Source organism: Lissotriton vulgaris, unplaced genomic scaffold (genome assembly GCF_964263255.1).
Source record: "Lissotriton vulgaris unplaced genomic scaffold, aLisVul1.2 SCAFFOLD_293, whole genome shotgun sequence".
Lineage (NCBI taxonomy): Eukaryota > Metazoa > Chordata > Amphibia > Caudata > Salamandridae > Lissotriton > Lissotriton vulgaris.
Window position 1 is genome coordinate 1,261,641 of NW_028254211.1, and position 16,362 is coordinate 1,278,002.

A 16,362-nucleotide genomic window follows, 5' to 3' on the forward strand; every position below is an offset into this window, starting at 1 on the left:
CCACCCTGTTCCTCTTGAGTGTCATGGAACAGAAGGAAAGAGATAAGCTTCCTGAACTCGAACTATTTCAGGCCACTTAGTGGCCAAGTAGGTAAGCACTTTCTTGCACTTGATGTAGTGAGTGAGCACATTCCCATTAAGTGATAGGATTGTAAAGGAGGCGGGGGTGACTGGTTTGGCTCTGGAATGGTTCAGATGCTTTCTGACCGAAAGATCCTTCCGTGTGTCTGCCCCCCGTTTCTTTCTCAGGCCCATTCCATCGACCAGAGGGTGCCCCAGGGCTCGGTGTTGAGTCCTTCGTTATTTAATTTGTACGTTCAGCCTCTGGCAGCGGTCGCCAGGCAGTGGGACCTTACTATGGTCTCACATGCAGACGACACACAGCTTGTGGCGACCTTGTTTGAAGGTTCCTCTCCGAATGCCTCCAGGTTTAGAAATGGGCTGGCGACTGTGGCTGAATGGATGGCTACCAACTGCTTGCAACTAAATGGCAACAAAACTGAGGTTTTGTTGGTCGGCAAGAGCGCGAGCTTGTAGAGCGAAAGCTGGTGGTCGAGTGTTCTAGGTAAGACCCCTAATTCAAAGGAAGTGGTAAAAAATCTGGGGGTATGGATGGACTCCTCTCGGTTTTTAGGTCCATACCAGGAAAGTTGCTGGTAGGTGCTTTGGCCTTCTGCAGGGTCTTAAGCCCCTTCTGAAGTTCTTTGAACCATCGACACGTCAGCTGATTGTCCAGTCGACTATTTTATCTTGTCTGGACTACGCCAGCTCCCTCCTGCTGGGGGCAAATAAGGCTGAAATACTTTGGATGCAACATGCTCAAAACACTGCCGCCAGAGCCTTGGTGGGGCTCCCGCGGTTTTCGGGATTCGGCATTATTCGGAGACTTCATTGCTCCCTATGGAGAAGCGCATTCAATTTAAGACGTTGTGTCTCTCTTTTAAGATTTTGAAATTCGCTATGCCTAGCCTGCTGAGTAATCTGCTTACTCCCTATGTTCCCCCTCGCCAGTTGCGCTCCGCGGGGCAGCACCTGGTCAGTGTTCCCCGGGTGAAGCGCTGCCGCACTGGAGGGCGTTCCTTTCGCTGCCTGGCGGCTAAGTTATGGAACTCCTTGCCTGTGCAGATACGAAGTACAGAGTGTCTGGTTGTTTTCAGGAAAGCCATTAAAACTTTTCTTTTTCCATTAGTTTAGCCCTGGTGGTTTTCTGTCGCCGTTGCTCAGGTGTTGTGTTTGCTCCACCTTACTGATGCTAAAAGTGCCAGGACGCCCCTTTGCTAGGGCAGCTGTGCGCTATATAAAACTCGGTAACATAACATAACATAACATAAAGTCTGTGGGAGTGGTCACGTTATACATACAAGGAATCTCTTCTGACACAATAAAGGTATGTGTTCAAATTGTACCAGGGGCTTAAATAAAGCGTAAGCATAAGGACCAAAGGTAGGTAACACAGGAGCCTTATACCAGTGAGGAAAAGATAGTTTTTTTCTAAATCACAGTATTCCTACTCTGCAATTAATTTACTGAAGGCGTGTTTTTATTTACTTTATGCTTTGCAGGTGTTACATCATCATTCATGTTCACTTCTGCAGATAATGGAGCCTCGCTCGTTGCATTGAGCAGTCTCTCTGGGGTTTGGCTTGCTCGTCAATAACAATTCACTAAGTGCCAGTAGCTCAAATGACCCTCAAAACATGTAAACTCAGGATATATGTTTGTGTTTGGTCAGAACTAAGCAATACAAAAGTAAATTGTTTTAGTGGTAAGATTAAACCAAACAACCAAACAATTAATTAATGCAGCATTGTGCATCAAGAAGTGTCCTTTCAACATGAAGCTCTGGAAACCAGGGCTGTGCTATAGCCATGTGATGTAACCTGCGACATATCAGCAATGAAGTGCAGCAGTTGACGCTCCAGGTCTCACACGTGTCCTCCTTTGAGAAATTGCAACTCAAAAACTGTTGTAGATGACACCACTAAGTCATGCTAAATAAGCTAATTCACTTGTCAAATAGACCAATTACATTTCTCAAATTTCTGACGTTAGTAGTTTCAGGCACTCACGTTTATTAACTCAAACAACATTGCTAAACACATAAATATCCTAAAATATTTATCTATACCTGGAGCCATTTTCTAAACAATGTTTTGAGGACAAATGTCCTGTCTTGTGCAGTCTTCATTCTTTTTTTCCATTTTTCTGGATTCTTGTGTTTTGGATTGCCTTTCCAGCCCCTACAAGCATCCGATTTCGAATGTACTTCCATTGAACGGCGCACAAAGGCTTTTATTTACTTACATTACATGGACCAAGACAGATCCAGTAGGACAGCCCCTTACCAGAGAGTCAATACTCACCCAAAGAGTGTGCTCATGGGCAGCGTCAAAACTGCACACCCACTACAAAGAGATGGGCTCCTTGGTGTAGGAACAGCAGTCCCAAGCGCTGCACTTCTGTGACCAGAGAATGCCTGGATTTCAATCCACAAACTGGAGTGACAGTACTCCTGTAGCTGGTTGACAAGGAGTTGTGGACCACCAAAAAGCAAAGTAATGCATTTAACACGATTGGACGCTTCCAACATTTTGGTGCCAACTTTAAATTTGAGTGGTGAGTTGGCTATAGTCCAACTGCCACTGTAATTGATACACGTTGTCTCATTGATGACATTTTTTCTTGGAAGAGTTTTACATGCCCGCATGGAGGAGTGCCAGGGCCAGAGGCAGAATCTTTGGGTTTTTTGCCTGGAGGACAATGACTATACTGATCTGATAAAGAAACCAGCTTCTGCTGCAAACTGAAGCAGAGGGGTGAGAGATTGGCAGGTGGAAAACAGTCATTGCTTCAGGATAGAAGCCCAGGTTCACCCGATACTGTGCTTTTGTGGGCAATTAAAGTTCATGGAATACTGTGTAGAATGAAGGCAAGTGCTGGCTGCCCAGCCCACCTGAGAGGTTTCTGAGTAAAGAGTAAGTCCCTCTATTTTGCAGATAACTGCATATCTAATCTGCTTTGGCTCCTGCACCCACAACCCTGAACGAGGGAGTCACTCTATGCACTTAACAAGCTGTATGAGAACTGTACTTCGATTCAGATGCCACACAGAGGGCTTTGGCTAAATTCAGTTTTTAGAAACATTGAGTCCGTGTCACCCTTCCATGCACTCTTCAGTCTAGTCATACAGATTCCAGACGAACATTTCTCTGAGTATTGACTTTGCAAGGAGACATCCTGTTGTAATTAAGCGGAGTTCCTTTATTTAAACTACGGCCATGTTTCTTTCAGAAAAAGTTTACTACTGACTGGATATTATGGTAATTATGTTAAACTATGCGTTCTACTACAGCCCACCCTCTAAGAAGAAAACGTAGCTGTTCCACCTCACTACCCACTGAAAGTCAGAGTCTGAAGATAAGTGTCTTGGCAATTCAGTGAGCTTTCAGTAGTGTCGGGCTCTTCAGTGAACCAGCAATACTTGGATGGTGTCAGCCCCACTTCAGGGGGCCTGGGTCAAGCAGGGGCTACTGATCTGTAACTGTGTGGATTCGGGTTCTATGTCTCTGGTGTCTTGGGGTCCGTCCTACTATGGCCCTGCAAACTGGGTCAAATGCACTCTTTCCACACTGGACTCTCAGGGTAGCGAGGGTGAGCAGTCAACGGCTTCTCAGGGAAGTAGTATGAGTGACACAGACTCAGAACTCAACCTTTTAAGCGAGAGACAATAATTCAATGCTCAGCCCAATGCTTGTCTGAATAAAGAGAGAACTGCTTTAATGTCACAACAAAACGAAGTATTATAGACATTAATGGGGATTCAGCTAAAGGGTTCTATGAACCTATCTAGAGTGGAGAGGTGTGGTGCAGCGGCCAGGGCAGTTGACTTCGGAGCACAGGGTTCACGGTTCGATCCCCAGCTCCGGCGGCAGCTCAGCTCAGCACCGTGTGACGCTGGGCAATAGCTCACTTCATTTCCACGACGGCCCCCAGCGCCTTGAGATCCGTAAGGGTGAGTAGTTAGCACTTTACAAATACGGATTATAGGTTCTAGACAGACAAGTACCACAATGCATTTTGATTGTCCCCAATATCAAGGCTGTCATAACAGTGATAACATGATTGTAGGCAATAACCAGGCACAGGTGCAAGCATACTATTGGGGTATGCAAGAAACTGCCATATAGGGTAACCCACAGGTCAGTTCGTTCAGATCTCAAGAAAAAGGGTTCACGCTGGCAAGACACAGTCTTTTGCTCTCAGGCCCTATGTTACCCTTTCACTGGGATGCACCACAGAGATTGATGGTATGTTTGCTGCAGTCACACTGACATTGTCGGCAACGAATAGCGTGTCCGGCCTAGCCAGCAGGTGCTCGTCTTAGGCAGCTACTGGCTACGAGCTGTGGAGAAGGTACATTGTGGATACATTGCTTCTTGCGCAGTACACGGCCCGTTAAGACAGTGGCTGCATAAGTCCCCCCGGGCAAGCTGCAGAGATACTGGACAGTACTCTGTTGCTCAGGTTTGCAAATGCTTTATGCAGTTCGCCACATGAACCATGCAGGGAGGCCGGATGAACTGTAAAAGCTCAATTAGTGCCAGCTTCACTCCTAGTGCAAATTGGATCTTCTAGGTGCTCCACAAGCCTGGAACATTGCTGGTCTTCGACTCCTTGACAGGCTCTCTTTCTAAAGGACTAGGTACTCTGAATAAGCAGACCCACAGCTTGTCCAGCAAGTTGCAGACTTCAGGTGATGCCCCTATACCTCTTGGAGACTGGCTCTACTGCCGATACCAGCCCTAGAGCACGGCAGCTCTTTGAGTACTCCACGGAGCTCTCGTATACTTGGTCAAGGGGAACTTGGAACTGGAACAAAGTAGGATGATTGGATCCCACCGTCAAACTCATTTTACATGCAGAGAATTTTTAGTCCTGAAATTGGTTTTAGATAGTTTCCTTTCAAATGGCATTTTTTGGCAGCATTACAAACACAGTCTTTGCCAAAGTAATGGCTAGCACAACTGGTGCAGAGGCGTTTTTAAGGTGTTGGGGTGGGTGATGTTATTGGGTAGCTAGGGTATTTTGGGTGCCAATAGTGTTTTTAGGGCTTAAGGTGAGTAAGGGTATTTGGATGGCAAGGGTAGTTTTAGGGTGGGTGGGGATATTTGGGTGGCAAGTGTATTTTTCGGGTGGGCCAGGCTTTAGGGAATAGGTGTGGATAAGGTTATATATATGTATGCATGTGTATATAAGTATATACATATATATATATATATATATACACATATATATGTATATATATATGTATATATATATATATATACACACTAGTAGCCCGCCCCAGCGTTGCCTGGGTCAGAAGGGGCTGGGGGCAGCATTCCAGGCTTGCGTGCACCTTACCTCAGCGCTTGCTCCCAGTCGCACAAACCCAGGCCCCGCTCCAGTCTGCCTCACTTCACCGCCCCCACTACTCTCACTTAAATGTCTGCACCCTCCAGTCCATCTCACTTCACCGCCCCCCAATACACCAAGCCAGTCTACACGCCCCGCTGCAGTCCGCTATCCCGCTCCATTCCGCCTCACTTACCGCTCCTCCCCGCGTACTTCACCGCTCCTCCCCGCGTTTTACATACCTCATGGCGCTGCAGTCTTGCTACGTTCTCCGCTCCTCCATGCGCTGTTGTCCTCCATTCCGCTCCAGTCCGCCTTACTTCACCGCTCTTCCCCGCGGTTCACGTACCTCATTCCCTCCAGTCTGGCTAAGTTTTCCGCTCCTCCCTGCGCTGTTGTCCACTCCTCCTCACGTTCCAGTCCTCCGATGAGGTCAGCACGCACGTTGTTAGCACACACGGCCGGCGCTACTTCTTAGGGACTACTTTTTTTTATTGTTTATTTTTTAAGTAACGTTTATTTTTATTTTTGTTGTAGCCTATGTCCATCTGCTGGACCCCCCCCTTTCCAACGCTGTATTGGGTGTTGCGATTGGTGGTGTACTTTTCGAGTTTACCTGGCTCAAAGGACACAGTTCTCTCTTTATAATAGTAGTATAGATACATATATATGTGTATACATACATATATATGTGTATTTATATATATATATATATACATATATATATATATATATATATATATATATATCTCAAGATTTCTCCTTTCCAAAAAAAGGAAGATATTTGAGGCAGCGGTGTTTGGGACCTTTCACCAAGACCCACTGGGGTTTCTACTACTGAACATTTTTAACAGGGGCTGGCTAGCTCACTGGAGTAAGAATGAACATTGAAGTTATGAATGTCTTGTACTTCGTATACCAGCATGCCACTGCTGTGGCCACGCCCACTGAGGCGGGACTTCTGTGCTCATAAACTGCCATACCCTTGCCTATTGAAACCAGTTCCTCTGAAGAAGTGGTCTGCCCACGAAACGCGTCAGGAAACAGGAAACATGGACACATTTTCTTTGGTTGCGAGGCTCTACCATTGCTGTACCCTGCATTAAAGATTGGTGGCATAAAACTTACCTGTCCAGAGGTTCTTCCATAGCAGGCACCTTGTGTTTTGATATATATATATATATATATATATATATACCTATATATATATATATATGTGTGTGTGTGTATATATATATGCATATACATATTTATATATATACATGTATATATTTATACCAAAACCACGGTATTCCTTTGCTTGAGAAGCACACAAGTTCACTGCGAGGTTACCAGCCTCAATCATTAGGTATGGACACAGTTCTCAAGGCCAGTAGGTTAAATGAAGGCTTTCGCGTTGACTGACGCGTTTCGTTTTACCCTTTTTCAAAGGCTCTTCACGTTAAGTGACGTGCTTCGGTGTGCACACTCCCTCATATCTATTCACCCAATGACACGCCTCTGTATGAGGCAGCTCAAAAGAGACAGTGCGAAGGCATTATTTATTTGGAGAGTTTTATAAAGCGCGAACAAGATCCTAGCGGATATCAGAGCGCTTTACAGACAATAAATGTTACTTATACAGGAAACAGAAATATATCAAATTAAATGTACATAAAATGTAGTAAAAAGCAGCATAGTTAGATTTAGCATCAATAAGTGTCTTGTAGTTGAGAGCGCGAAAGCATCTCATTACAGGGATTCAGCAGACCCTAGTCATGTGTATTGGGCCATTAGGATGTATTTAACCTCCTTTTTGAAAGAAGTAGAGGACGGCTAAGTCTGGTTTCTGGGGGTAAGGCGTTCCAAATTCTGGGTGCCATCCCAGAGAAGGATCTGTTATAAGTTTTTTTCTTCTGGAATTTTTGTGGTTTCAGAAGTAATTTTTCTGCATTTCTTGAGGATCTGGCCCCACCAGAGATTGTAAGTTTTTGTGCCAAGTAACTGGGTGTCTTTTGATGTAGGGCTCTGTGTGTCACGCACGCAATTTTCAAATGAATTCTCGCCTCAAGGGTTAGCCAGTTCAAGGATTGAAGGTCCGGGGAGATGTGGGAGCAGCGTTTAGATCCAGTTATGAGTCTTGCTGCGGCGTTGATAGAGGCTCTGAGAGGTGCAGTTGATGCTTTGGGTAGGCCACATAGGGAGACACAACCGTATTCCACTCTTGGTATAACCAGAGCTTGAACTGCCTGCTGAAAGTCATTATGTGGTAGGAAGGGTTTCAGTTTCCTTAAAGTGTTTATCTGGAAGTTAGCTCCCTTTGTAGCATTGCTGATATGCTTTTGCATGTTAAGGTTACTATCTAAAGTCATTTCAAGTGATTTCGCCGAGTCCACAATGGTAGGTTGTACGTTAAACGCCGTGATATGTTTGATCAAGTTTTGCATTTTCGGGATTTGAGCTGGCGGAGCTATTAATAGGAATTCGGTCTTGAGGGCGTTCAATTTAAGATGATTTTCTGCCAGCCATGTTTGGGTATTCTTAAGAGCTGTGTTAAGTAATTTGATGTCCTCTAGGGTGTGTATCTTGCGGTATAGCTGTGTATCATCTGCGTACATGTGATATTGCACGTTAGAGGATTGTAGAATTTCGGTGAGAGGTTCCAAGAAGAGATTAAACAGTGTTGGGGATAGTGCGGATCCTTGCGGTACACCCAGGGTTACTGGGACGGGCTTGGACAGGGCTGTAGTGCAATGATATCACCTTTTATTTAAAATGCACAATTTGCTGCTTGCAATAAAGTTCAGATTGAACCCCAGCCGCTATATTTATATATACATATATATACACACACACATATAGACCAATCCCCACTCTCCATTCCAGAAAGGGTCAGACACCGCCAGGTTAAGATCAAGTGGATTTATTCAATTTGATGTCATCAAGGGCAGGGTTTTCCAAATTTCAGTAACCTTTGTGGCATACGCGTTTCAGCTGGCAAGCTTTCTTCAGTGCCAGTTACTGAGGCAGATCCTTTCACTTGCGGGTCCTTTGAATACTACGATGGCCACTCCCAGTGGAGCCTTGTCAAGGCCCCTCCTCAACCTTGCACTTGCCAGACTGCTGCATGCTGGTATGTGGAGTCCTTAGTGAATGCCCCTTTAGTAGGTGGGAGATTTAAGACATCAAGTGGTGCTGCCACACTGCGGCCTCGGTCTTTACTCTGCTGCAACTGTCTGTAGGTTAATACCGCTGTCAGTACTGAAACCACCCATCTTGCCCCCGCAGACAATACCTGCGAAATACTTACATTTTGACTGTAAAGACATGCATGGTAAAGGCATATGCATTGCATAAATATGCATGGTAAAGACGCGTGCGTTGTAATGGATGTGTATCAATAGTATTGCATGGTTCCATCCATCTTGTAAAGGCTATTTCACCACCAGTCCCAGCAAATCAGATTCTCACAACATGTAGTCTTGCATCCAGTCTGACCTTACAACATGCACTTGGCACACACACAGGATGCCAGCGGCAGGGTTTGTGTATTACATCATAGCGGAACTTTACATCAGTGGGACTGATAGGCTGCACAATTCCTGAAACAGAAATAAGGTATGTTCGGTATCATTAAGCTACAACAATGGGTATGCTGGGACCACCACTTGATGTCAAAAATCGAGTACAGAGCCGGCAGTCTCATATCAGTATAGAGGGCACACTTGGTGCCCCCAACAAATTACATAACAGGCTCTGGACCTTGGAATCACCATGGATAGTCCTGGCCCCAGTACACATGATAGATTTACGTGATCGCTGAGCTGCGTGCTGGTTGGCCCAGCAAAAATCAGGATACAGTTTAAAGTGAAGCCTGGTCACTTAGTGTAGTGGTATAGGTTGTGTCCTATTCAGGGGACATTTATATCTCAAAAGATGGTTGCCCTCCCATTAGACAGGCGTGGAATACTGACCAGATAATATTCATGCTTAGTATGCAAGTCAAATCACCCCCTACATATGGCAGCTCACATTTTTCAATATTTTCCTCTGTTAAGGGGACAGAAACATTTTTTAGACATTACATTATGCAAAACAGGTAACAGAAGCAATGCTTGAAAAAATCTAACCTTTATAGTTAGTTGACACGTTTCTGTTGGACACAAGAGCTTTTGACATGTGTTTCCTGATTCGTTTGTGACCCAGTGGCCAATGAATTTGACTTCAGGTAGGGGTAACCTGTTAACAGACATTAGTGAATAAAGTATTACGTTTGCATCAGATCTGGAAATTAACCAACTGCATTCACACAAAATACATGCTTGCATGATTTGCTAAATAGAGTGTCAAGGTAAGTGGCAAATTGTATCTACACTTGACTCAACAGCACGTTAAAGCAATTTTCTAAAACACCCATGCAATGTTATTTAATCTTCTTTTTCTGAATAACATTTTCTTAACCGCAGTCAATTTATCTCTTAAATAAGCGGCACAGAAATATGTAGTTACAGATAAAGATGCCAAAAAGTGAAGTGCCTTTAGTGGGCTTTCCTATGCAGTAGCACGCTGATTCTCATACTACACCAAAAACAATTCATGGTGGTCCGATACAAATCACATGGCACACCAAGACATCCAAATAAGACTAGATAAAATAATGCCTGAGGCGCACTCCGTTTGCTTCTACTCAACCACTGTTACTTATGTTTAGTTTAGTTCTTACATGCTATGCAGGGATGGGGAACTACTAATCTCCCTACCATATAATCACAAAGGATAATTCAGGTTGAAAATTACCCTAACAACTTGCGTGCTCTGCTGAACTGATAGAACATGTTATGTATTACTGAGTTAACATGCAATTAAGTCAACTTCTACACAAATTTGTTCCTCAAACAATATGTATTATTCATGCTTACACAATATACATTACATTAACATAAAATTTGCAAAATTGGCAAAATTAAACTAGTGTTTGTAACATGAACTCTTTCCCAAAAAATATATGACAATATATTGTTTTATATTATTGTTGATTTAGCTTGATCGATGAATTCCACATTGAAGTTTTCATTAAAATTATTTTCTTGTTATGAGCCTACCATAGATTGAATTCCCCCCCTTCCCCCTTTGGCATACAAACTGTATTTTCAGTTCAGGTACAGGACTCTCCAGACAAAATAATTGTGTAGCAATTGGTCTAGAGCTGCACCGGGGGGGGGGGGGGGGGGGGGGGGGGGTGATTTATGCCCTGCCTGTGGAGAGGCCGCGGAATCCCTTACGCATATTCTTTTTTTTTTCTCTGCATATCGGTACCAAAGAAGAAAGTGGGTACTCCTCTTTGTAGGAACTTTGGCATTGGACGATATATGGAGGCATATACAATCCCTTGCACGGATACAAGCAGATTGGTGTTCCTCTCAATCGCCAAATTACTAATGTCAGCTTGGATCTGGCGTATCAAGTATATACAAACAGTAGCTGTTTAGTAAATGGCTATTTGCTGGTTCTGCAAACAAGAGAGAGATATGTTGATTGGAGCAAACTTACTCATGGTCTTATTGCTTTTTTTTATCTTTCGACCTTTCTGTGATTAATGAATTGTGAGACTTTATATCCTATGTAGGATATTTGACACAGAACTTTAATGCTAGTTTGCACATCTTTCAATAAGGGGAAGTAGCCCATAGGTACAAGCTAGTTCTTGTGCCAGAATGCCATTAAGGCAACACCATGATTACTATATTTGGCACGTGTGATTCTAACTTTTAATTTACTTGATGCTGTGCAGCCCATTACTGATTTTGCCCGGCACCATGCCGCTGCTCTTTTACTCTTGAGTATTTTTTTTATTGTATTTTATGAGCCTTGCATTTTCTGTGGTCTCAATTTGCATTTTAAATCTATATTACGTATGATGGCTTCATGTTTATAATCTTATAAAATGTGTATCTAGATTTTGGCTTTTAGGATATGGAATTTCTCATCAATGTACAAATGTTTTTGATCTCTGGTGAAAACCATTACGGTAGTAATAGGATGATTTTATGTATGTTTGTACTTTTATGATCCTGGAGATTGAAATAAAGCTATTATGATAGTGATGATGATTCTAGCTAGCTGCCTGGAGGAGATGACACGCGGCTTGGGCCAGGTAGCTCAAGTTGGGTTCATCCCTTAAAGTTTACTTGCCACCAACCACATGATTGGGGCTTTGGAGGTGAAAGCAACTAATGAGATGCCTCTGGCAACTGTCATTTTGGAAGCCAATGAATTTCATCTGGGAGTTTTTGTGGATGTGTTAGATCATTTTGGTATCCCCTCTCAGATCACAAGTCAATTGCCAGATTACAAAATTGGGCCTTGGCTTTTCTCCACGTGAATGGAGCTGCTACAGATGAGCTAAGAATCTGGGGAGGCAATAGAGAGGGCTACTCTCTTGCCGCTTTGCTTTGATTATTGAACAGTTAGCGATTATGTTGAAAGGGAGACTGCATATCATTGCCAAATCGGGCACCCTGGAGAGACTAAGAATGTCCTTTTCTGCAAAAAAGGTCAAAGGGATGTCTTGCCCCCACATTACAGAATCTGGAAAATAGTGATCACTGGTGCAGATTACAGCTCAGTCTCTAGCTACAGGGCTAGTCAATCAAAAACCAAAGTGATCATAGCTTTTTATGCAGTTGATAATATACTGATGCAGATACTTTTAAGGGGGTAATAGATCTCACACATTTACATAGCTTGGGGTAACAGAAAATCAACCAGAGTTCAATGAGCTGAACTTTAAGTGTCTTTTCTCTAAAGGTAGGGTGCAATTGGAATCTTGGCAAAAAAATACTTATTTCTGATGAAACTCGCTTTATTTTCCATTCCAGGAAAGTGCTGTATACTTAAGAAAAACATTTATGCCTTTCTGAACACAAATGCTATATGATGTATGTGAGGCAGGAGAACTCACTGAATTGATAGGTTGAAACTCTTCCATTTCGAAGTGCGGGTTGACCATCCCGACTTCAAGAGTTATGTTTTGCTGCTGCAGCAACATACACACATCAACTGCTGGCACCTAGCTTAGCCGCTGCTTTTAATATTGGTTGGTTAATTCTGAAAACTGAAGAGTCTGAAGCCCCAAAGTAAAAAAAAAGATTATATTTACGTCACCAGAGTCACAAATGTGATAAGCATTTAGATGGTTTTGCTCGTTTCCATTGTGCAAAGGTTTGTGCACAGGTTTACAGCTCTCTGGAATACTCTGCAATGTTTTGGAGCCAATCTCAGTGGAGATAAGATGGCTAGGGAGGGTCCTAGTATGCTGAAAATAATTGATGATGGAACAAGAGTTTCAAAATGGAGGAGTTTGTAGTCCTTCTTGTCTTCACTTCTGTGTTTAGCGTAACAAATCCATCAGAATTCTGAAGACTTTCCAGGCGGTGCCACACTCTGTGCACCCCATCCGCCACTTTGGCACCTTAAGGTACGTATGTTCAGGAGGTTCAGAGTAAATCAGCTGAGCAGAACCAGGAAGCAAAGGAAAACATGTTCTGCGGATCATATTATTGTTTTAGTGTTTGTCCGGACACCCGTCCCTAAAATGTAGTAGCACCCCCTAACACAGACTGAATGGGAAAAAACTATGTTTTATGAATAATTGGTTTACAAACACCACTGTCTGAAGTGCTAATGGGAAAGTTGGGGCCTTTGAGAAGAATATACTCTATCCAGGTAACTATTGAAATTTCTAGTTCTGAAGAGCCATGGGCTGGGTTATTAGAAACATTGTTAGAAAAAAATTCTAAAAGTAGCATTTTATTTTATTCAGTACTCATATTAAAAAGCACTAGATTTGCATATTTGCACTTTAGGTTATCGATATTTGACTTCGGAGAAATAACAGTCAAAATGATCTGGTTATCTTATTTGCAAATTTTATTCTGTAGCATCTATTTTATAGAACCATTAAAGGATCTTTTTAAAATTAAGGAAATTTTAATTTGTAACATGACATTCAAATATTAATTTTGTACTGTATCAATAGACAACATTAAACAAGCATTGGCATAGACAATAGGTCTCGCCTTTGGGACCTTGTAAGTGTTTAGCTATCGCAACAGTTGATGTTGTGGCACCAAGGATACTGTGGTGGATAACTAAACACTGATAAGGTCCCAAAGGCGAGACCCATTGGCCATTCCAATGCATGTTCTTACATTGTACAGAAAAAAGTGGTACCAGTACACAATCTTTAAGGAACAAAAACGATTTCACATAGTATTGTTTTGCAACAGATCAGGTACTTTGCTGATGGATATTATACCGCATGCTGTGTATTAGCGCTAGCAGCTTAACTTGCTATAATTAATATACTCTCTGCCCATATTAACAAATTCTCATCTCCGTTTTTTAGATTTCCTAAATCAAATTTTACGGCCTCTTTAGAGGGAACCACTAGTTCCTCTTTGTTGTAAGTAACTTTGTATAGTTAACGGTTTTGACCATACTTTACTGCTGGCAATAATTGAGGGCCGGCATTTCAGGTGGCACGTTTGGACACAATGGCCACTCATACAAAACCTTATTTTTGCAGGTGCTGTTAGCGCTCTCTGCTTCCCGGAGCCTATGTGCCCGACCTTCTTGTATCCCAGCCCTTTGTGTAGGGCTTCCCTTCGGTAATTATTTGGAGCTTTGGCCCCTAGCTTTTGCTTTACCTTTTGCAACTTCGCCCCTTTCATTTAATTTTATTTACCCTAGGTGCCCCACCACACTCCCCTCCCTCGTCTGAGTCCCGAGGAAGACCCCATAGTAAGGTGGAAATCAACCTACGCTGTACGGGGGTCGAAACGTAGACTTTTTTATCTATACCAACCCACAAACAACAGACTATTGTTGCTGAGTTTCATTGTATGGGCGAGGCTAACAACTGTTCAACTTTCTATGTGGCTAAATCATATGCTTCTTTGGACGTCAACTGTCAATTGGGTGACTGCACCAATCTTTTGAACTGTTTACACCACTCTATCCTTCACTGAATCACTAACCTTCCCCACTACCCCCCTCCTCTCTTCTGGGCACAATATTTATGTGATACTAAAAGTGTTTTTTTCATATTTCTGTTGGAACGAGGATGTGATTAAATAACATCTCTCAGTAATTCAGTGTATGAATTTATTTATGTATACTATGTGAAATCGTTTTTGTTCCTTAAATATTGTGTCCTGGGACCACTTTTTTTCTGTACTATTGAATACCCAGGTCGCACTGCAATGCTAGGCGAGACCTAAAAAGAGAGTATGAATGAACCAGCACTTATACCTTCCTCCATTTCAGAGACAGAACTTTTTCAGGACACAGAAGTACGAATCGACCTACATACATTTTACCTGATCTTTATATAACTTTGAGCTATTCTGTCAAAGTTACACTCTGTTGTGACTCTTTTTATGGTATTCCTTAGCCCCCTGAGAGATTTTTGCTTGTGACAGGGAGGCATTTATGGTCAGCACAAAATCCTGGGAACAATACGCATCCCATTGGTGAAAGCACGCCCTATTTTACTTGTCTGCTGTGGTTGGGGGAACGCATGAGTTCTTAGTTTGATTCATAAACAGAAGCTATCAAACTATGACTGGTGCTACATGCTAACTTTAGACAGCCACACGTGCAGTCCCTCCCCAGGACAGCAGTACGGGTAAGAGAGCATCTCTGAACCTGTGAAAATAGTCTCTAGGTAGTCTTGGTAATGCACAACTGGACACCCAAATGTCAATGTAATGGTGTTACTGAGGAAATACAAACAGGGGAGCAATTTCTTCCTTTTAAATGCATCCCGAATTTCTTTAAGGAAAACGGGCTGAATTTCAAAACAAAAAAGACTGCTTCATTCAAAAGCAAGCACAGACATGGTGGTCTGATGACCTGTGATGACGCAGATTACTAATGGCTCGCCAATTGCGACCTATCTCATTAATATGCATAAGGTAGGTCTATTTGCAACCCATTAAGCATCGTTAATGAAACATAAAACAGTTTCCTACATTAGGATTCGCGATAACCTTATTGCTATTCGGAGAAAATTGCAAATAGGTAATCGCTACTTATAATAACGATACATGTGGCCCCATGATTTTTTTAATTTAATGTACAGCCAGATATAAATAAGGAAAGTGGAGGTCTCAACAGAGTCAATGCACGTAAGATCGCAAGGCATTGCTGTAATCCTAGAGTAGAAACATGACCAAGCCAGATTGTGGTAGAGCCTCCGAAAACAAATTTCTTTGGAGGCTTCAACAGCAGTAGGAGGTGTGGCGCACCTCAGCTCAGGAGAGCCCTGGCTTCTCAGACGGGGCAATACCAAACGATCAGGGGAGTGCAGACCATGCAGACATAATGGTATAGGACCTGGCCGGGTCCTGTAGAGTTTCACTATGCTACAAAAGAAACACACCACATAGAGCCAAACCCTGGAAGCTGCAAAAGTGTTACTATGTTTGCTGAGTAATTTGGTCAAGGCCCAGTGAAAGACTACTTTGGTGACCATGAGGGCACTCTGGGAGGGACGCATGAAGGTGTTGTGGATGGGGCAAATCAGCAAATCCTGGGCAGTGCTTAAGCCCATCCGGGACTTCAGGGGACCCCAATTGTGAAGCTTGTCGCCGTAGGTGAAACATTGTGGAAAACAAGACAAGACAATAATGCCTCTGAAGGCAGCTCATGGAGCCAGTCGAAGATATGTGTGGATGCTCTAGATGAGACCTGATGGACGTCCCTGGTGTAATGTCTAAGCCTGTGAGAGAATCTTAAGGGCACATTGGGCTCAGGCCCTGCGGTGATACCTTTTTGGACGCATCTGGGATCTTATTTTGCATTATCTGAACGGATCTCCTAGTAATGGCTTGCTGAAGGACCCAATAGAAGACGAGTGCAAGAACTGGCCCGGTCCTTTCAGCAAATTCTGGACAGTCTTAAGCCAATCCGTATTTCAAGCAAAGC

The 16,362-nt window shown here is 43.1% G+C and overlaps 1 protein-coding gene across 1 annotated transcript in view; it reads right to left on the reverse strand.

Moving 5' to 3' along the window:
• Positions 1–16,362, reverse strand: part of LOC147659640 (von Willebrand factor A domain-containing protein 8-like) — a gene marked incomplete at its 5' end in the record, with an annotated part of 1,204,277 nt that overhangs the window by 586,003 nt on the left and 601,912 nt on the right. Inside the window, one exon of the mRNA XM_086951584.1 lies at positions 9,504–9,612. Within this exon, the coding sequence (XP_086807710.1) occupies positions 9,504–9,612 (109 nt within the window). The remainder of the gene's footprint in view (positions 1–9,503; positions 9,613–16,362) is intronic.